Consider the following 22827-nt stretch of genomic DNA (forward strand, 5'->3'; position numbering starts at 1 on the left):
TCCTTCCTTCCTTCCTTCCTTCCTTCCTTCCTTCCTTCCTTCCTTCCTTCCTTCCTTCCTTCCTTCCTCTCTCCCTCCCTTTCTTTCCCTCCTTCTCTTCAAAGCCTCTTACAATAGTGCCTTCCTAACCTGGATTCATCAAATAAAGATCTTAGGTCATCATGGGATTCTACATGACTAGGACCTCAGGAAGCTTAGAAGGTAGCTGACCACAAAAGACTTCCCCAACAATGCATACAACCCAAGGGAATAGAGAGACAAACAGGGAACACCACTCAGGAACAAAAGACTTTCAATGTCACATTGCCCCACAAAAGTCTCACATGCCATTTTCTTTCTCCTTTTCTATCAAATGAGATACCAATACCGAGTGAATACCATGAATGTTAGTTCTTATTGCTATTTTTCCAGGCAGCCTGTATGGAGTATCAGTTTTTTAAAAAAAGTATTTCATCCTCTTTGACCTTAAGCAGCCTCAGACTCTTGAGGGGATACCATCATGAGGGATATTAACTGCTCCTGCCTCCCTGAATAAGAAACTAAAACTTACTTCCCCAATAATCAATCACCAAGCAACAATATCAGTTCAAGACATAGATGAGAAAAGTAAAAAAAAAAAAAATGTCACTGGCCATGTAAAACTAGCCATCATCATGGAAGCAATGGGGGAAACTGTGATTTGGGGAGCTGTCCAGTTAATACTTATTCAGAGCAAGTTGGAGTAGGACTGGCCAGGCACAGACATACATGAAAACAGACCTATGTTTTATGAACAACAGGAGAGAGCTTAGAGGCCTCTAGTCCAATCCCCTTAATTTAAAGATGAGGAAACCAAAGCCCAGAGAGAACTCCTTGCTAAACTTGTTTTTATGCTGCTTATTTCAGGATTAAATGCTTCCAGTCTGAACCTGGACTTCACCAGACAGTGATAGGGAGTGGTTATAAAAAACAAATGCAACAAATTGAAAAACACTGCAGTCTAGGGATTGTTTTATGTGCATGTATGCAGGGAGGGAGTAAGGAGTTCTAATACACACCTGGAAAACATCTTATCACAACACAGTATAATAATTGATATTTAGTGATAACCTTGACTCGTCAAGAAAAAGTTACACTAGTTAAGTTACATGTTCTCCTTAAGAAAGATCTACAAACAACAGAATTAAAACAACACAACATGGAATAATAGAAAAACTTCTAAACTTCTAGTTAAAAGTTATCCTGGATGCATAAAATCATAGATTCATAGCTGGCAGTAACCTTAGATTCATTTTCTTTTAAACCCTTACCTTGCATCTTAGAATCAATATCATGCATTGGTTCCAAGGCAGAAGAATGGTAAGGGCTAGGCAATGGGGGTTAAGTGACTTGCCCAGGGTCACACAGCTAGGAAGTGTCCGAGGCCAGATTTGAACCGAGGACCTCCTGTCTCTAGGCCTGGCTCTCAATCCACTGAACCACCCAGCTGTCCTCCTTAGATTCATTTTACAGATGAGGAAACTGATGCACTAAAAATTAAGTGATTTGCCTAAGCTGATAATAGTTACAGTTTCTGCTTTCCACATATCTTAGTTATCTGTCCACAGACAAATTCACTTCCCCTTCATTTCTCTGAGCTTCAGTTTCTTTACCTGTAAAGGGGGTATAAAAATACCACAATAGTACTTTTCATTTCTATTGTGAGACATTATACATATAATATTATTACTAAATTTCAGTTTGAGGAAGAGCTCATTGCTTGATTCTCCCCTACCAGTTCTACTTCTGACTCTGTGTTCTTCTCCATTTCCTAAAAGTCTTCTTACCCTGGAAAATCTCTTTGCCCTTGCATCCCTGTTCTCTTATTGCTGAGTTCCTCTTCATTTTGAAGAAATTCCCAAGTCAGTCCAGGCTCAATCCTTCACTCTCTCTTAGTTCTGATTCCTATTCTCCTGACTTCTCTTTCATCCTTTTCCCAACCCTCTGCTTTTCAGCTCTATTTTATGAATTATCTTCATCCACTAGACCAGGGGTCAGCAACGTATGGCTCTTTCTGCAGGAGCCATAAAGTCAATTTTTTTTCAGGCACTGTTACAGGAGCCGCACTGTGAGCACTGTATGGTTCTCACAAAATTACATTTTAAAAAATGTGGCGTTTATGGCTCTCATGGCCAAAAAGGTTGCTGACCACTGCACTAGACTGTAAGCTTCTTTTTGCTTGTATTTGTATTCCCAGCACTTAGCTTAGTGCTTGACACATTTTGTTGTTGTTGTTCAGTCATTTCAGTTGTGTCTGGATCTTGATGACCCCATTTGGGATTTTTTTGGCATGGTTCCCCCAAGGTTTTGCTGCTTCTCCAAATATCTGGGAATTCAATGTTTTTTTTTTGTCTTTCCAGACTTACAGTTTAGAGTTGGGAAAGGAAAATGGTGAATAATTATAAGGAGAAGAATAAATGTTATGACATAAACAAAAAACAGTATAAGGAATCAGATTGCTGTATAGTTAACATTGACATGGAAGTGACATGGGATTGGATAGCACTAAATTAAATGAGCTTCATCCCAAACCCAGCATAGAGTAGACTTGGCCCCTCAAAGAACATCAAGATCTTTAGATCAAGTTATACTTTTTGTCCAGGAGAACCACTGTGTACATATCCTCTTATTCCAAGCCTTACTTCAGATCTCTCCTTTTCCCCAAGAGAAGAAACTGGAGTCTTTAGCTCCTTCCATTTTGTAATCTATCTGACCTAAGGAAGTGGTCAAATTATAAATGACCTGCCTTATGTCAATCTAGGATCGTACCTAGGCAGTATGTCTATTCATTGCTCAATACAACTCCTTACCCCAATCTCACCTGATTACTAGAAAGGGATGATGGGACCCCAAGAAAATATACATAATAGTACTCTTACCTTACCAACTCACTCTCAAAAGAATTAATTTTTGTTTATAAGGTCATTCAAGAACCCATAGATTTTAGTTCTTTTGATGTTAGAGAGGATTTTGGATTTGTGCACAAAGGGTTGGTGTGTTTGGCACAGAGGAACTTAATTTATCCACCAGGATAGAAGCCTAGAGCTTATGTTGTTCCAGATGTCCTAATCATATCAATACTCTCCCAAAAGACTTGCTCTTTTGGGGATAGGCAACTGAAATGAGAGGGTCCTTTTCACAAGTGAAGGATACAAAACAAAGGTGGTCCCATCATAGAAGGAATAATGAAATCTGAAGGCCCTTTTCCACTTGGTCTCCAGTGACTGAGAATGATGGCCGATAGGATAGGGAGCACGCTCCATGGCATTTAAGGCAGTCTTCGAGTCCTTTTTAAATAGACTTGATGAGTGAAAATTAGACCTTTTATCAGTGTAGTTGTGTAAAACAATAGGGGAAGAATATCTTCTCCCTTTCCATGAGTTCTTTTCAGCTTCTCTGAAAGAAATTAGAGGTGAGTGAAATTCAACTGGGTTTCAACTCAAGAAACTGGGCCTTTGGTCCAACTTCTTCTGAATCATTCTTAGTTCTATTCATGGGCTCGTTCTCCCTGGGCTTTTCCTGAACTATCTAGTAGAAGTAGCTTGGGCACAGGGTCATCTGAGAGTTAAATGTCAGGGAGAGATATTTTCCTCTTCTCTGAATCTATTAGGGAAAACTCTTAGAACCCAAATCTATCCACTCAGCTATGATCTAGTTTATGGTGTTTAGCAAGGTGATTTTCACATAGTGGCATTCAATTAACATTTGGTGAATTATATCAGCACACCTCACCATATGAGCTGCCTTAATAATAATAAAAAATAATATAAGAACAGTAAAGAGGGTAGAGTATAATAAGTGTTTTTCCTACATTCTCCCAGTATTCCCTCTAATGAACTTAAGAAATGCATCAAGGGGTAAGTTAGGTGGCTCAGAGTATATTCAGGCCTAGAGATGAGAGGTACTGGGTTCAAATCTGGTCTTAAATCCTTCTAGCTATATGACCCTGATAAGTCACTTAACCTCAGTTGTCTAGCCCTTCCCATTTTGCCATGGAACTGATATGAAATATCAATTCTAAGACAAAAAGTGAGGGTTTTTTAAAAAGTGCATCAAGAGGTAGCTAGGTAGCACATTAGATAGAGTACCAGGCCTGGAGTTGGGAGGATGTGGGTTCAAATGTGACCACAGATACCTGACCCTTGCTTCTCTTCTGTCTTGGAACTGACATTAAGACAGAAGGCAAAGGTTGAAAAGAATAAAACAAGAGTGCATCAAATTGAATTCCAAGTTACATAGCCAATAGAAAGAAATAGGGAGTCATTTTTTTTTTCACCCTGGGACAGTTTGAGAAGAGAGAAAGAGAGGTCTGTGGACATTTTGGTACAGCAGAAGTGACAACAGTTATAGGTCTTTGAGGTGACAACATTGGTAGCAGCAGCACCTAGAATACTTAGGGCAGAGACAGTAAGGTTGGGAAGAGACTATAGAGGATCCCTGTGCTAGCATTGGGCTCAGGACTAGGTGCCATTTGGCAACTCCAATGTCTGTTACCCAGTTTCAGGTTGATGTTCCAGAGTGAAAGAGTTGTGGTCATGAGGGAGTAGAGACTATCTGGGTAAGGACTAAAGTATAGATTAGAAGTGCACTGACCACAGCTTTCCTCAGATCATACTACCTCATAAGCACCAGACTTAACCACAGAGACAATTATTTCTTTAAAGATAATAACAACAATGAAACCATGCCAAAATATGTGGGATGAACTCCAATCAGTACTTAAAGGAAAATTTGTACCTTTAAGTATTTATATCAATAAAATAGAGAATGAGCAAATCAATGAACTTGTCATGCAACTTAAAAAAAAAACTAAAAATGTAAAATTAAAATACTTATTAAATACCAAAACAGAAATTCTAAAAATCAAAGTAGATATCAACAAAAATGAAAGTTTTTTTAAAAATTCATTGAAGTTATAATAAAACCAGGAGCTGGTTTTATGGGGGGAGATCAATGCCATAGATAAGCCATTGGTTAATTTGATTAAAAAAGAAAGAATAAAATAAAATTACTAGTCTCAAAAATGAAAAAATAAAGATACCTCCAAAGAAGATGAAATTCAAGTAATTTTTACAGGTCATTTAACCACTCATATGCCAATAAAACTAACAATCTAGCTTAAATGGATGAATATTATAAAAATATAAATTTCTCAGTTTAACAAAAGAGGAAATAGAATAGAAAAGTTTTTGGTGAAATAAAACACTCATTCTTATAAAAAATATAAAATATAGGAATAAATAGAGCCTTTGGAAAAAAAACCTTTACCTTCCATCTTAGAATCAATAGTATGTATTGGTTCCAAGATAGAAGAGTGGTAAAAGCTAGGCAAAGGGGGTTAAATGATTTGCTCAGGGTCACACAGCTAGAAGTGTCTGAGGCCAGATTTGAACCTCGGACCTCCCATCTTTGACCCTGGCTCTCAATTCAGTGAGCAACTTAGCCACTCTCTAAAGCCTTTCTTAAGAAGATAAATACCATCTCTTTGGAATTTTGAAATTTTGTTTTTTTTTACAGGTAAATGTAAAAATAAATTTTAACTTTTTAAAAATTTTGATTTCCAAATTTTTTTCCTCCCTTTCTTACTTCCCCTCCCTCTGAGAAGGCAAGCAATTTTATATAGATTATACATGTGCAATCAGACAACATTTCCATATTAGTCATGTTTTGAAAGTAATCACAGGCCAGGAAAAAAAAACCCTCCATGAAAAATAAAGTTAAAAAAAGTATGCTTCAAAACTGCATACATCAGTTTTTTCTCTGGAGGTGAATAGGGTTTTTCATTAATAGTCCTTAAAAATTATCTTGGATTTTGCTGAAAATGTGACATTCATTGTTGATTATCATGCAATATTGCTATTATATACAGTGATCTCCTGATTCTGCTAATTTCTCATTGCATCAGTCCATGAAAATATTTCCATGTTTTCCTGAAACCAATATGCTCATCAATTCTTATAGTATAGTAATATTCCATCACAATCATCTACTACAACTTATTTCAGCCATTCCCCAGTTGATGGGCACCGACTTAATTTTTAATTTTCAATTCTTTGCCACCACACAGAACTGCTATAAATATTTTTGTACCTATAGGTCCTTTTTCCTTTTTTAAAAGAAAAAACTTCTTTGGAATACCAAAGTGTAAGTGTATAGCCCTTTGGATATAGTCCCAAATTGCTCTTCAGAATGGTTGGATCAGTTCACAGTTCACTAACAGTGTATTAATGTCCCAACTTTTCCACATACCTTCCAACATTTGTCATTTTTCTTTTCCATCCTGCCAGTCTGATAGGTATGAGGTGGTATCTCAAGTTGCTTTAATTTGCATTTCTCTAATTAATGGTGATTTAGAGCATTTTTCAAATGATTGTAGATGGCTTTGATTTCTTCATTCTTCATCATTTCTTCATCATTCTTCATTTGTTCATATCCTTTCACTGTCAACTGAGGAATGACTATATTCTTATACATTTCATACATTTTTCTATATGTTTGAGAAAGGAAGTATTTTAGTAGAGAAATTTGCTATAAATTTTTTTGCCCGCTTTCTGCTTTCCTTCTAATTGTGACTATGTTGGATTTGATAGTGCAAAAATATTTCAATTTAAATCAAACACCCATTTTACTTCTCACACTGCTTTCTATCATTTGTTTTGTCACAAATTCTTCCTTTATCTATGGATCAGACAGGTTAAGATATCCCAGGTTCCCCTAATTGGCTTATGTGTATCACCATTTATGACTAAATAAAGTACCCATTTTGACCTCATCTTGGTGTGAGATATTGGTTTATGCCTAGTTTTTGCTGACTTGTTTCCCACTTTCCCCAACAATTTTTGTCAAATAATGAGTTCTTATCCCCCAAACCTGAACCTGCCATTAGATATTACTATTGTCATTTACTATTATGTATTGTGTACCTAATCTATTCCACTGGTCTGCCAATCTATTTCTTAATTGTTTAGATAAGACTGTGTGAAAAGTGTTTTAGAATTGTGTTTACATAGTTCCTGGGTTTGGCAGGTAGACTCCCAAGTATTTTATGTTGTCTCCAGTTATTTTAAATGAGTTTCTCTTTTTACCCCTTCCTGCTAAGTTTTCTTTCTTCTTTTTTATTTTGGTAATATATAGAAATGCTGATAATTGATGTCAGTTTATTTTTATATCCTGCAACTTTGCTTATGTTAATTATTTCAAATAGTTTTTTTAGTTGTTTCTCCAGGATTCTCTAAATATGCCATCATATCATCTGCTAAGTGATAACTTTTGTTGCCTAACTTTAATGTATTTAATTTTTTTCTTCTCTAATTGCTCTGTTGCATTTCTAATACAATATTAAATAATAGTGGTGATAATGGGCATCCTTGCTTCACTCCTGATTTTATTGGAAAAGCTTTCAGCTTATCCCCATCACAGATTGATTATCCTTGCTAATGGTTTTAGATAGATACTACTGATCATTTTTAGGAAAGCTACATTTATTTCTAAGCTTTCTCATGCTTTTAAAAGGAATGAATGTTGCATTTTGTCAAGAACCTTTTCTGCATCTATTGAGATAATCATATAAGTTTTTCTAATTTTGTTATCAATATGGTCAATTATGATAATAGTTTCCCTAATATTTAACCAGTCTTGCATTCCTGATATAAATCCAACCTGGTCATAGTAAATAGTCTTTGTGATATATTGCTGTTGTTAGATATTTTATTTAAAATTTTTGCATCAATATTCATTAAGGCAGCAGCTAGGTGGCTCACTGGATTGTCAGACCTGGAGATGGGAAGTCCTGGGTTCAAAAGTGGCCTGACATTTCCTAGCTGTATGATCCCGAGCAAGTCAGTTAACTGCAATTGCCAAACCCTTACCACTTTTCTGTCTTGCAACCAACTATTAGTATTGATTCTAAGACAGAAGATAGGAGGGTTTTAAAAAGATATATATATATATATATATACACACACACACACATTAGGGAATAATATGGAAATATATCATGTGTGATAATACATGTATAACCCAGACTGAATTGCTCGCCAGCTCCAGGAGGGGGCAGGGAAGAAGGGAGGGAGACAATTTGGATCCTATAATTTCAGAAAACGTATGTGGAAATTTGTTATTAAAATCTGTCACATTTTGTAGATGATATGATGGTATGTTTACAGCACCATAGAGAACCAACAAAAAACAATTAGCTTTAGCAAAGTTGCAGGATATAAAAGAAACCCATGTGAATTATTAGCATTTCTATATATTATCAACAAAACCAAGCAGGAAGAAATAGAAAGAGACATTCCATCTAAACTAATTGCAGATAGTATAAAATACTTGGGAGTCTAACTGCCAAGATACACACTGGCAGTACGTGAACATAATTACAAATTACTTTTCAAATAAATAAAAACAAAGCTAAACAAAAAGAGAAGTATAAATTGTTTGTAGTTAGGCCAAGCCAATATAATAAATTTATACTACCTAAATTAATTTACTTATTCAATGCTATACCAATCAAAGTACCAAAGAACTAAAAAATGACGACATTCATCTGGAGCAGTGGTTCCCAAACTTTTTTGGCCTACCTCCCCCTTTCCACAAAAAACATTACTTAGCACTCCCTGTCACATACTATCACCGCCCCCTTACAGTTATTCACTGCCCCCAAATGTACCTGTGGCCATCACCGCCCTCCTGGATTGCTGCAGCACCCACCAGGGGGCGGTGGCGCCCACTTTGGGAATCACTGATCTGGAGGAATAAAAGGTCAATACTGTCAAGGGAATCAATGAAAAAGAAATGTGAAGGAAGAAGGCCTTGCAGTACAAGATCTCATACTATTAGTATAGTGGAATGGATTAGGTATATAATATACTTAAATCATGGGGCAAGTAGGTGATGCAGTAGATAGTTTCAGGCCTGGAGTCAGGAAGACCTGAGTTCAAATACAGCTTCAGGCATTTACTATCTGTGTGACCATGGCAAGTCACTTAATTCTATTTGTCTCACTTTCCTTAGCTATTAAATGGGCTGGAGAAGGAAATGGTAAACCCTTCTAGATTCTTTGCCAATAAAACTCCAAATTAGGTTATGTATTGTTAGATATGACTGAAATGGCTGAACAACAACAAATATAGAAGTAAAGGACCACAGTAACCTAGTGTTTGACAAACAAAGAGCCACTTTACTGAGACAGGAACTCGCTACTCAACAAAAACTGCTGGAGAAATTAGAAAGCAGTCTGGCAAAAAAAATAGACACAAATAGCTACATACCTATATAGTAAGATAAGGACCGAAGGAGTGCATGATTTAGATTGACGGGTGATATCTTAAGCAAATTAGGGGAGGGTGGGAAAAAATTATCTGTCAGATTTAGAGTTAGGGATAGAGTTCATGATCAAATAAAACATAGAGATTAGAGAAGATCATGAGAGATACAATGGATAATCTTGATTATATGATGTTAAAAAAGACTTTGCACAAGCAAAATCAATGCACTAAAAATTAGAAGAAAAGTAGGAAACTTGGGATAACATTTTTACAGTAATTATCTCTGATAAAGGTCTTATTTCTCAAACATATAGGGAACTGAGCCAAAATCATAAAAATAAGATCCATTCCTCAATTGATAAAAAAAAAATAAAAGGATACTAACAGGCAGTTTTCAGAAGAAGAAATCGAAACTATCAATTATATTTTTTAATGCTCTAAATCACTTATAATTAGAGAAATGTTCATTAAAACTACTTTGAGATAACATCTCACACCCATCAGATTGGCTAACATGTAAGAAAGGGTAAATGATAAATGCTGGAATGGATATGCAGAAACAGATACATTTATGCATTATTAGTAGAGCTGCAAACTGGTCCAACCATCCTGAAGAACAATTTGGAAATGTACCCAAAGGGTTCTAAAACTGTGCATACCCTTTGACTTAGTAATATCACTATTAAGTCTACATCCCATAGAGATCAAAAGAAAAGGAAAAAAAAAAAAACAAGGTAAACAATGTTTATAGTAGTTCTTTTTGTGGTGGCAAAACATTGGAAATCAGGAGGATGCCTGTCCTTTGGGAATGACTAACCAAGTTGTGGCATATGGTTGTGATAGAATACCATCGTGCCATAAGAAATGATGACCAAAATGGTTTCTGAAAAACATGAGAATCCTTATATAAACTGATGCAAGGAGAAGTGAGCAGAACCAAGAGAACATTGTATACTTTAACAACAATATTGTAACAACGATCAACTATGAAATACTTAGCTACTTTGATCAATACAATGATCTGCAACAATCCTGAAGACCTCATGATGAAAAATACTATTTTTCCTCCAGAGAGAGAACTGGTGAACTCTGAGTGATGATTGAAACACACACATACATGTATATACACATATATGTATATATGTATATTTTTCTTGTTCCTTCCTCACAACATGGCTAATATAGAAATATATTTTGTATGCTTTCATATGTATAATGAGTATTCTATTTCCTTCCTTCTAAATGGGTAAGGTAAGGGTAGAAGGAGAGAGGGAAGAAATTTGGAACGGAAAATAAAAATAATTGGTAGCATTTACTTTTTTTTTGCAAAACGTTTTGCATGATATGAGGCTGATAAAAGTTAATCTCCCTAAGGATTGAGTATTAGAGGCAGGATTTGAACTCAGGTCTTCCTTCCAAGTCTAGCACTCTATCAGTTACACTGCCTGGTTATTTAAAAAATAACAAAACACTCTAGAAAAAGCTGATTCTATAACGTGATTTAAGGATCTACTCCTCCACAGGTTCTCTTTGCGGGAGAAGCTACCCAATGTCTCTATAAGGTAGGCTATTAAGGTTTGGTTGCTCTCAGAAAGCCTTTTCCACATGCTGGGCTGATACATGAATGTGTACCATTAGAGGTTCATTCTGGGAGAATGTGGGAAGAGAGTTGGATGTGCTGAAAGTAAACTTTTCTAATTATAATCTCACTTGCCAGGTATGTTCCCCGGAGCCTCAGTACAGAGCTGACTGGGCTCAGTGTTCCTATCTCCAGTCCCTTATTGCAATTGGGCAGCTTGATAGGGTTTAGGCTGTCCCTTTCCCAGGATCTCTTCTCTTTGCCTTTGTGGTGGATACCACCAGCCACCTTTCAGGCTCCAAGAGTTTTCCCTCCACCTCCAAACTCAAGAATACCCACTTTCCCTTCCTAGAAAGAGGCTTACATCATGCGACACATTGTCTGTAGTCTTTCTCGGGCTTGAATGCAGGGGTCATTAGGGAAAAAGAGTTCACTAGGAATGCTGTTTCCCAAAATTTTTCCATTGGGCTCGTCAGGAATTAGTTTACTTTTACCTGTAAGAGGAAAGAAGCAGCTAATGACTCTTATGCTACTGGTCTGTGGCATTCTAGGTGGGAGAGGAAGTGAAAGATTTCCAAGGAGACGGACTCACCAGAGACAAAGAGGGCTAGGTCTAGTGGAAAGCAAGCCATTCATTAACAATAAATCAATACGGATTTTATTAAGCACTGAATATGAGCCAAACCTTATACTAGGTCTGAGACCCAAAGACAAAATCATTCATAATGATGATAGCAGCTAGCATTTATATAGTACCTACTGGGTAAGGCATCGTGGTAAGCACCTTACGATATTATCTCACTTGATCCTTACCACGAGGACCTTGAGGGATTGGAGCTGTGATTACACCCATTTTATAGTTGAAGGCTCTAGTTGAGGCAAATCGAGGTTAAGTGTCTTGTCCGAGTAGCTAGTGTTTAAAGCTGGATTTGAATTTAGGTTTTCCTGACTCCAATCCCAGAACTCTATACTACCTAGTGTACCGCCTAGCTTTCTCATTAAAAGAAAAGAAATAGTCCCTGTTCTCCAGGAGTTTATTATCTTTTGGAAGTATCATTTATACATTCATAAGTACAGATGAAATATAGACAAAGGTAATACAAGATAATGGAGTGGGGCTATTAGTAACTGGAGGGACGAGGACAGGTTTCATATTGAAGAAGACGCTCAGATTTGAGTAGAATTTTGGGAGAAAAAAAGATTCTACTATGCAGAGGTGAGAGAGGAGTAGGAAAAATACTGGATTTGGGATCCGAGAATCTAGTTTCACTTGAGCAAGTTCCTTAACTCTGCGGATCTCAGTTCCTTCTTCTTTATAAGGGGTGGAGGGGTGGTAGGGCATGGAGAGAGACTAGATCAGCATTTCTCAAAGTGTAGTCTCCAAGGTCCTTTCAGGGGATCTGCTAGATCCAGTATTTGCATAATAATACAAAGATGTTTTAATTTCTAATATGGTAAATAATCAATAGATACAACCTACATAAACTTTAAGCTCTTGGGGTATGGAGGAGGAACACATGTCCCTCAATCATTATTGAGAATGTAAAGGGAGGCAGCTGGGTGGCTTAGTGGATTGAGAGCCAGTCAAATTTGACCTCAGACACTTCCTAGCTATGTGACCCTGAGCAAGTCACCTAACCCCCATTGCCTTGGAATCAATACAGAATATCAACTCTAAGACAGAAGGTAAGGGTTTAAAAAAAAAAAAAAAAAAAAAAAAGGAATGTAAGGAGGGGCAGTCGAGTGGCTGAATGGAGAGAGAGCCAGGCCAAAGATGGGAGGTTCTATATTCAAATTTGGCTTCAGATACTTTCTAGCTGTGTGACCCTGGACAAGTCAACTTAACCTAGCTTATGTAGCCCTTGCCCTTTTGTCTTTGAGTTGTTAATAGATCATAAGGTAAAAGTTTTTAAAAACTGAGTTCTAGTTTCTACTAAGAGCCCCTTGATATTCTTGACTTTTTATTCTTCTAGTTTTTTTGTCATTTTTTTTAGCTCTATGAAATAATTTTGGGGCATTTGATTGGTAAATTACCTCTTTTATTATATTTGCTTGTCCTACCAAGGAGCAGTCTTTCCAGCATGTGAAAAATGTTTCGCAATTATGTTTACATGGTTCCAGGGCTTGGAAGGTAGACTCCCAAATATTTTATGTTACCTACTGTTAATTTAAATGGAATTTCTTCTTCTATCTCTTGCTGTTGGGCTTTGATGGTAATATGTAGAAATGCTAATGATTATATGTAGACTTTTTTATATCCTGAGACTTTGCTAAAGTTGTTAATTATTTCAACTAATTTTTTATTTGATTCTCTAGAATTCTCTAAGTATACTATCATATCATCTGTGAAGAATGATGGTTTTCATTGCCTATTCTCATATTACTATGGCCAGAATTTCTCATACAATATCTAGTCTCTCCTAAGACACTGTGTGACCCTGGGAATATCTATCAAGCTTAATTTTTTCATCTATAAAATGGGTACAATAGAAGCACCTGCCTATAGAGTCCTTGGGAGATTCAAACATGAGAGAACGTTAATGTCAATTGCTTTACAAACTTTAAACCATTATTGCCATATAACTAAGGTATCAGTGTTCCTATTTCTGGATAAAAAAGGGAAAAAAAGTATTTGGCTGCTATAAAAAAAATACCTGGGAGTTCTTGAGGTGGTGGCACCAGAGGAAGAAGAGGAGGGATGTCACTTACTTGGGGTTTCTCTTTTTTCTTTTGCTCCGGAGAGTGAAAAACTCAAACAGGCATTAGAAGGCTGATAGGTGAGCTGGTAAGGACCGTTCACCCCTATCGCAGTATAGACTGGGAGTTGGTGTCCTGAAGTAAAAAAAAAAAAAAAAAAAAAAAGGCATTCAGAGAGGGTCAGTTTTCTCTTTAAGGATTTATCAGATCAAAGGCATTGACTTCCCTCATAATTTTTAAGCGCCTACTATGTGATGCTTAAAGGAAAATAAAGAATGAAATAATCCTTGCTCTTAAGAAGTTTACATTCTTACAAAGGAACAAAATACCTATGTATTAGAGAGGATAAATATAAAGTTCTTCAATACAAGAGAGCTAGGTAGAGAGCATTGGATAGAGCGCTGGGTATGGAGTCAAGAATACTTGTCTTCCCCAATTCAAATCCAGCCTCAGACACTTAATAGCTGTGTGACCTTGGACAAATCACTTAACCCTGTTTGCCTCAGTTTCCTTATCTGTAAAATGAGCTGGAGAAGGAAAGGGCAAACCACTCCAGTACCTTTACCAAGAAAATCCCAAGTAGACTCACAAAGAGTGGGACATGACTGAACAACTGGATGATAATAACAAAGCAGGCACCCCCTCAAATCTATATGACTAAAAGGTCATATATGAAAAATCAATATGACTAAAAAATAACAAATTAGGGAGGGAATAAAGAGGTAAAATATGAGGAGAAAGGGAGTCAGAAGTCTCTCTGTAAAAAGTGTTGCTTGAAATGTGTCTTGAAGGAGGACAGGCATTCTCTGAGATGAAAGTAAGGGGGAAGCACATTCCAGGCACGGGGGAACAACCATGGGGAGATGGTGTGTCTTGGGTAAGGAAAAGAGAGAAAGCTACATATTTGGCTGGATTGCAAAGTGCAAGAGAAGGATTCTTATACAATGACTGCAAGTGGAATGGTAGGGTCAACTTGTGAAAGTTTAAAAGCCAAACAGGATTTTATATTTGATTCTGGAGGTGCTAGGGAGCTACTGAAGTATGTTGAGTAGAGGAGTGACATAGTCAAATGTTCACTTTAGGAAAATTATTTTGGCAGTGTGGAGAAGGGACTTCTAAGGAGGGAAACCAAGAATATTTCCCGGCTTATAAACCTGGGTGTCTAGAAGAATGGTGGTGCTTGTGATAGAAATAAGGAAGTTTGTAATGGGGTAGGTTTTGGGGGAAGAGAATACACTATATTTTGGATACCTTTGTGATGTCTATAGGTCATTGAGTTTGAAAGGCCTATTAAGCAACGAATTAAATGGGAATGAAGTTCAGGGGAGAGACAGGCTGCTATATAGTTCTGTAAGTCAGCTCTTCTAGACCTCCATACAGTACAGAAGAAGATGAAGAGCGAGGGGAGGAGGAATCCTTCCTCATCCACTCAGTTCTTCATTATTTTGGTCGTGACTCCTCCACACCAAGTCATGACTTTCTTGGTGCCATTTTCATGGAGATCCCTTCTTATTCTACCTGCTCCCACGGTTTCCCAGCATCCTTTCACTTCTATCCATTGGTACATTGCCCATCCAAGTGAGTTCCAAAATTTGATTTCTAAAGCCATACATGACTCCAAGTGATGTTCCTTGAAGGTCATTGTGAATTCAGAGCTTGTCTGACACTAAGCCTGGACAGACACTCCAGAACTACTTCTTCTCTCACCTCCTGCCCCTTTCTTAATGACTTCTCTATCGACCATGTTTGTAGGGAAATTAATGACTATAGGCTAGATATATACAGAGGTAGAGTAAGCCACCACCTAGATAGTGCGCTATAAGAAGCCTGAAAAGCCGCCTTGTTTACTCACCTTCCAACATGCCTGAAATCCTCATCTTTATTCAAAGCTATTTGAAGTCTCTGGTGAGGCTTACTTACAGGTATGATCCCAGCAGTAACACACTGTGCCCTTAGCAGCCATTTTCCCCTTGGCACAAATTAACTGATCAGTTCAGTCCCTAGCGAGTCTCTGGAGGCATGGGGGATAAGAAGAAATATTCTGGAGGATGGGCACATGGTGGAAGCTCTGGGGCAGGTAGAACACACCAGCAAAGCAAGACAACAACAGTAAAACTTGTTGACTGTGGGAGTGGGGAAGAAGACTCAAGGTGGACCCCCATCTCACTCTGTGTTTAGGAATGGCTTCAGACATTATCTATATCGAATGTTATGGATAAGAACTAAAGCGTGTGAAATGGATGGCATTAGAATTACATCAAAACCTTACAAAACCCATCAGTGACAATTCTCATTTGAGATTAGATATATTAGCCTTGCCCGAAGGGTCAGTGCAGACATTGGATAAGAGTCAGGTCCCTTTGTGTAGTTAAAATGTGGAAATAACTTAGAAACAAGCAACTTTCCCGCACACTCAACACTGGGGGGAACCATACCTACCACTTAAAGCAAAGTCTTCTATGTACCTAAGCAAACACACTTGGGGGCCACAAATCGGGAAGCTGGGGCAACAACTAAAGCTAGTTCCTTTTTAATTTTTTTAAATTTAATTGAAATTAATTTTTTATTGAATTGTTGATCCCCTGGGATCCCAATGTAATTTTCAGACAAATTGCTTTCTTGCTACACCTTCCTTGTCTTGTCTTTGTGAAGCTGAGTCTTTGAACTCAAATGCAAGGCTTTGTTCATCTGGAGCAAATTTCATCTTATTGGATTTGTCCCAATGTCTGAGCCTGTCAAGATCTTTTTGAATCCTGTCTTAGTCTTCCAGTGTATTAACTCTCCTTCCCCAGAGTAAATCTGTTAAGCTTGCTATTTATGCCTTTATAAAAATATTAAATTAATATTATAGCTTGAAAAGAAATTACGTAGTACAGGGTCAAGCACAAGTTCTCTGGACACCTTTGAAGCTGTTATCAGACCATGAATGACTACTTTTTGGATCTAGCCATTCACTATGTTCTGGGCCAAATGGCTTATCTTGAAGGAGGCTTTCAAAGAACGGTTGATATGCCATTAAGTTTTAGGTTCAATTGCAGATATAAATCACTATGAAGATAGAGGAGATGTTGTTCTGGTAAAACACACACACACACACACAAAATGAAAGCAAAAACTAAAAACTGGGTGTAAATCAGGGTCTCATTTTTGCGGTCTGGAACTTTCTGAAACGAATACTTTTTGTAAGGTTGTAAGATCATTGGATGCTGAGAGAGATTTGAAGGGTCAGCTGGTTCAACTTTTCCATTCTGACAGAGGAGGAAACTAAGGCCCAGAGAGATTATGACCTGGTCAAGGCCACTCAGGTAGTAAGTGAGTAGCAACAAGCAGAGCTGGGATTTGAACCCAAGGCCTCTGACCCACAGCATTCATTTCTGAATGTACCATGCTCCCAAATGATCACCTGCCATTTCTCTGTGTGCAACCCCCTGATGGGAAATCATTCTCCACAGGAAGGATTTGAACAGTTAATTCTTATAACAAAAAACACTATGCCTCAAATTAAGCAGGTGGGGGTGGGGGTCTTCTTAGGTCACTGATGATGTTTCAAGGTAGAAAATGTCCAGGAAAATATTCCGTTCTACAGTGTAGCTTTCTCCAAATCTAGTTTTTTCTAGAGCCGGGGTTCTTAATTTTTTGCATACTCTGTACTCCTCTTTGGAAGCAGTCTGTCTATGGATTACCCCTCAGAATCATGTTTTTAAATGTACAAAATAAAATACGTTGTGTAACAAAGAAAACAATATATGGGAAAAAAGTAAAATTTTCCTCCCTGCCCCATCCAAGTAAATTGACCCTCCTGAAATCAGCCCAGGTTAAGAGTACCTATTTTAGGAGAAGCATAATATACAACAAGAATACAAAAACAATTGGGCAGATTCAAGCACCAGGAAGAATTAGCCATGATCTTGCAAGTAAAAGAAAATACTTTCAGAAAGGGGGATGTTCAAGAAAAATAAGAAAAATATAACATTCAACATTGGCATCCAAGCTAGTGGCTCCCTAGTTTTTTAAGGTGACCATATGTAGGGTTGAGCTAAGGTCATGCCCACACTATCACTGAGGATGAGAATCCCAGGCAAAGGTCTTGGGATAGGACAGAAGAGAGAGGTTTCATTTGTAATTGAATTTCAGTTCATGAATCTGTAAAAAATATCACCCTCATCTTCGAGACCACCTGGGAGAGGAACATCCTTTTGTTCTTTAAGAAAAACTATCTTTAAGATAGAGAGCCAGGTCTAGAGACAGGAGGTCCAAGGTTCAAATTTGACCTCAGACATTTCTTAGCTGTGTGACCCTGGGCAAGTCACTCAACCCCAAATGCCTAGCCCTTATTGCTCTTCTACCTTGAAACAGATTAGATGGTAAGGATTGAAAAAAATTTTTTTAAATAAAAACAACTTAGTAGCTTGACAACCTTAAATGGGGGTGTAGTGTTAGGTCCCTCCCTTCCCTTTGGAAGTTGTGATTGAATTATCTTTCCAAACCTCCTTTCCCCAGTCCAACTGTGTCCAACATAGACTCTAAAATCATCTCCTTGGCCTTGAAACGCAGGAGCTGGTTTGATTCAGTATACTGCCTTGAAAGATCCAGGTGGCTTGAAACTGAAGGAATAAAGAAAAATTATTTTTCTTCCAACAATAGACTAGTGAACCCAGGGGAACATCCCTGGAAACAAGTAGATGGTGAGGATAAGCTTAGCAGTCTGGGGGAAATTGAGGCACAGGGTTCCGAGAAGAGAAGCCAGCACTCGCATTATATTCACCATTTTGTGTCTCCATTACATGAGAAGACACTGGCTCCTTCAGACATTCCACGAAGAGCAAGGGAATGACAGAGAGATGGGAGATACTAGGACATAGTTGAATACATTTAACAGACAAAGTCACTCAATTAGGTATTTTTATTGAAAGGATGCTTCCTTGTTACAAGGAAGGGCTTGAGTGGAGTGGGGAGAGCAGAGAAGGTATTTTCAGCAACAAGGGCTGCAAAAACAGGACAGGGAATGGTTCATCTTTTTCTTTGTATCCCCAATACCTTATACAATTCCCAGCACATAGTAGGTACCTAATAAATACTTGGATTAATTGATATAATAAAATATATCTGTTTTTTAAAAGAGAAATAGCCAGGGAGAAACACTGGCAGAGGGAAGATCAGGAAGGCAGCCACTCAATTTTGAATTAAGTGGCCAGTCTCCTGGCACTGCTGAGTCTATGTATCCCAGAATATACAAGGCACCCCCCTCTGCCACTAGCTTTCCTAGGTATAGGCATGGAAAGTGGGGGCAGACCTTAAGGTGAAGTAAAAAGGAAATGGACCCATCTTCTCTTCCTAATCAGTTTCCAAACCAGTCCTGCTACCTTGGGCTTGTTGGGAGGGGAATTTTTGGGGAAGGGAAGGAGAAAAAAGAATCAAAGGAAGGCTAGGAGGAGAAAGTAGTAGATCCGCTCCAAAGTGGGGAAGGAAGGACTCTTTGAGAATCCCCCAAAGAAGAACCACAATTGTTGCCCTTTCCATGATCACTCTTAAGCCCCACGTAGGGGGTAGTAGAGGTGGAAAGAGAACAGCTTAGGAGAACAGGATCAGAGGTCATCTAGTCAAACTCTCTCATTTTATAGATGAGGAAACTGAATCCCAGAGAAATTAAATGATTTGCCTGAGGGGATACAAGTAATCTGTCAAAGGTGGGACTTGAACTCAGGTGTTCTGACTCCAGAGCAGAGAGACTGGCTGTACACTGAACTTTTCAGACTGAGAGGCAGCACAATGTAGTGGTTAGAGTGATAGGATCTGAGTTAAAATCCAATCTTTAGCTACCTATGTGGCCTTGGAAAAGTCCTCAGTTTTTTCAGCTACAAAATTAATGGTTTGGACTAGATAACCTAAATCTTACCTAGAGGGCATGTTATAACTCAGTCCAGAGGTCTGAGAGTGGTCCTCCAAAGCCAGGCTCACCTGATGATGACTCCAACAACATCTTCAGCTTAAGGGCAAGGAGTTCTGACAATAAGTAAATTGATTTCTTTTGGAATTTATGGAGTGTCTGCTGGCTGTTGGTTATGGGTTGGAAATAGGACGGAGATGGGTATGGTGAATTCTTGGTCATGGGCTTCCTGGACAGCCCAGGAGAAATAGATAAATCCATGCTTGGAGAAGTTGGTCCAAGCAAGACTTCAAGGCCAGCGATCTTGGATGATGTTGGGCTGGGTGGTTCCATGATGAGCTCCTCCCATGTGAACTCAAAGATGTTTTTTATGCCCCTGGGCATGACAATGCCTAAACTCCGGCAGGTGATCAGAAGCTTTGAGATCTCATCCAGCAGCTTGGGGGCCAGTTCTTTGTAGCGATGGTACAATTCAGTATTACTCTTGGCAAAGTTGCTCATGGTGGCAGGAGGTGCATCCTGCTTAGGAGTACTTTCCAGATTGGGATTGGAGGTGGTAACTAGAAAAGAAAAGAATCAATGGAGGTAGCATAGAACATTGGAAAGAACTTTGACTCTGGAGTCAGAGGACCTGGGTTCAAATCCCACCTCTGATGCTTACTTTCTCCATGATCTTGGACAAGTCATTCAATTTCCTTTGGCCTCAGTTTCCTCATCTGGAAAAAAGGGGGGTGTATGTAAACTAGATGGCCATTTCTAGATGTATAATCCAGTGACTGAAACAACAGCTAGCATTTACACAGTGCTTTAAGATTTAGAAAGTGCTTTACAATTTTTATCTCATTCTATCATCTCAACAACTCTAAAAAGTAGGTGCTATTGTTGTTGTTCAGTCATTTCAGTCATGTCTAACACTTTATGACTACATTTGGGATCTTCTTGGCAAAGATACTTGAGTGATTTGCTATTTCTCCAACTCATTTTTACAGATGAAGAAACTGAGGAACATAGGGTTAAGTGTCTAGCTTAGGGTCATGCAGCTAGTAAGTGTCTGAGTCCAGATTTGAACAAAAGAAGATGAGCGTTCCTTACTCCTAGCACAGTGCTCTATCCATTGTGCCACTTAGCTGCATCAAGGTGCTTTTATTATCCCTATTTTACAGATAAGGAAACTGAGACAGAAGTTAAGTGACTTTTCCCAGGTCATGTAGCCAGTAAGTGTCAGAGACAGGGCTTTTTCCAGACCTGAAGCTACTTTTTTCTAACTACTTCAGATGCCTCTCAATCCAATTTTAATACCATTAACCTCAAAAATTAATCATCAAATAATGTTAATAGAAACCTAATCATCATCTTAAGAGCTGGCATTTATATGGTGGTTTCAAACTGGTAATGCACTTAATTCTCACACCAACCTTGTGGGGATGGGTGCTATTATTCACCCTTTTTCACAGATGTGGAAATTGACCCTCAGAGGGAGGCTTCCCCAGCATTACATAGCTAAGTATAAGACTGGATTCCAAGTCAGGTCTTCTTGATTCTACATCTAGTGCTTTATCCTCAGTGCCCCACTGTCTCTCATAGATCACAAGAAGATCCCTTTGATATCCTTAAATATTGATGAAAACTGACAAACTGGGGCCCTTAAGAAACCAGGAATTCTAATTAATTTAATTTTCTGGGTGCTATAAGAAATCTCTTTTTGGGCATCACTTGTTATTGATTACCTAATGGCATAATGGAGAGAGCACAGATCCAACATTTCCAATTTTTACTCCCTTCATAAATCTGTCCTCCTGTGAGGGGTGTATGTTCCTGCTAAAGCATCACCACCCTTCCAGTCACCTAGGTTTCTCAAGTTCTTAATTGTCCTTGCATCCTTACTCACTATCACTCCTCCATACCTTCACAACATTTTTCACATATGTCCCTCCTTTCCATTTACATGATATGGCATAATGGATGTAGCACTGGATTGGGAGTCAGAAAGACCCAAGTTCCAATCCTTCCCCAGACACTAAATAGCTATGTGACCCTAACCAAGTCACTTACTGTCTCTGTGCCTCAGTTTCCTCATTTGTAAAAAGAGAAGATTGGATTTAAAGACCTCTAAGGCTTCTTCTACCTCTAAGACTATGATCCTATTATCTTATTTCACTAATTTAAGGGGTTTTTAAACTATTGTTCACAGACCCCCAAGAGGTCTATGGATAGATTGCAGAGAGTCTCTGAACCTGGATTGAGAAAAATAAATATGTCTTTATTTTCACTAACCACTAACTGAAAATTTCCATTTGTAATTAACAAAAAAACATCATTCTGGGAAGGAGTCCATAGACTTTACCAGACTGCTATAGGGATCCAAGACATAAAAAAAAAAAAAAAAAAATCAAGAATCTCTGCATTAGTGCATTAGTTTATCCCTCTGGTGAACAACTTAGAGAGTATATATGACAGATCCTTTATAGAGATTAAAAATGAGCCTCATATAAGTTCTGTGCTCAGCTGAGCTTTCTCCAAGAAGGATTTATTTCTCCTATCCCAGGAACCAGTGAAAGAAGGTCATTTTGGCTGGGCCGTTCAAACTCTGTTATTTGACTTTTCTATCTTAGTCATTTAATTTCCCTATTCATCCTTTCATTCTGTCTCCCACTACCACCCACAGGAAGTCAACAAATTTACATGGACTCTTTTTTTATATACTCTAGTAGATCCAAATTTCTCAGCTTGGCTTACAAGGTCCACCAAAATCTATTAAATCTTACTGTCTACTATTGGCTTCCCTTCCTCTCTGGCCACCACAAACCATGTTCTATGTCTCTAGGCTGGTCTCTTACCTATTTCTTAAAGGACTCCCTTTACTCACACCACTTTCTACCCACTGTAGAATTTTCTCTTCCTTATCCTTCAAGGTTAAATTCAAATCTCATCTCCTACAGAAAGCTTCTCCCCCCCCCCCCACTAGAATCACAGGATTTTAGATTGAAAGAGACTTTAGCAGTCATCTAATCCAGGGGTTCTTGAGCATTTTGGGGGTCATGGCCCCACTTGCCAGTTAGATGAAAACCATGGATCCCTTCTTAGAATGTCTTTAAGTCATTGAAAGAAATGATAAATTTGGTTAGTGAAAATGATACCATTTCCCCCATTCAACTCACAAATCCCCTGAAATCTAACCATTATCTAAAACATAACCCAACAAATGATTACCCAGTCCCCATCTGAAGATACTCAATGACAAGGAGTAAAATTTTCTCTAAAGCAACCCCTTTTTTCAAATAACTCTATTTGTGAGAAAGGTTTTCCTTCTATCAAGCCAAGATATGTTTCCATTAAATAGGAATTTGACTCCAGATTTGAAAGACCTGCTTATGGTCGGG

The 22827-nt window shown here is 38.2% G+C and overlaps 1 protein-coding gene across 1 annotated transcript in view; it reads right to left on the reverse strand.

Annotated features, from left to right (window-relative positions):
* C1H3orf20 (chromosome 1 C3orf20 homolog) overlaps positions 1-22827 on the reverse strand; it is an 83346-nt gene that overhangs the window by 52052 nt on the left and 8467 nt on the right. The window contains exons 3-8 of the mRNA XM_044676072.1: positions 19519-20007; positions 18048-18164; positions 15359-15364; positions 13573-13695; positions 11228-11357; positions 3172-3414 (exon numbers count right to left, since the gene is read on the reverse strand). Coding sequence (XP_044532007.1) covers positions 3172-3414; positions 11228-11357; positions 13573-13695; positions 15359-15364; positions 18048-18164; positions 19519-20007 — 1108 coding nt within the window. The remainder of the gene's footprint in view (positions 1-3171; positions 3415-11227; positions 11358-13572; positions 13696-15358; positions 15365-18047; positions 18165-19518; positions 20008-22827) is intronic.

This window comes from Gracilinanus agilis, chromosome 1 (genome assembly GCF_016433145.1).
Source record: "Gracilinanus agilis isolate LMUSP501 chromosome 1, AgileGrace, whole genome shotgun sequence".
NCBI lineage: Eukaryota > Metazoa > Chordata > Mammalia > Didelphimorphia > Didelphidae > Gracilinanus > Gracilinanus agilis.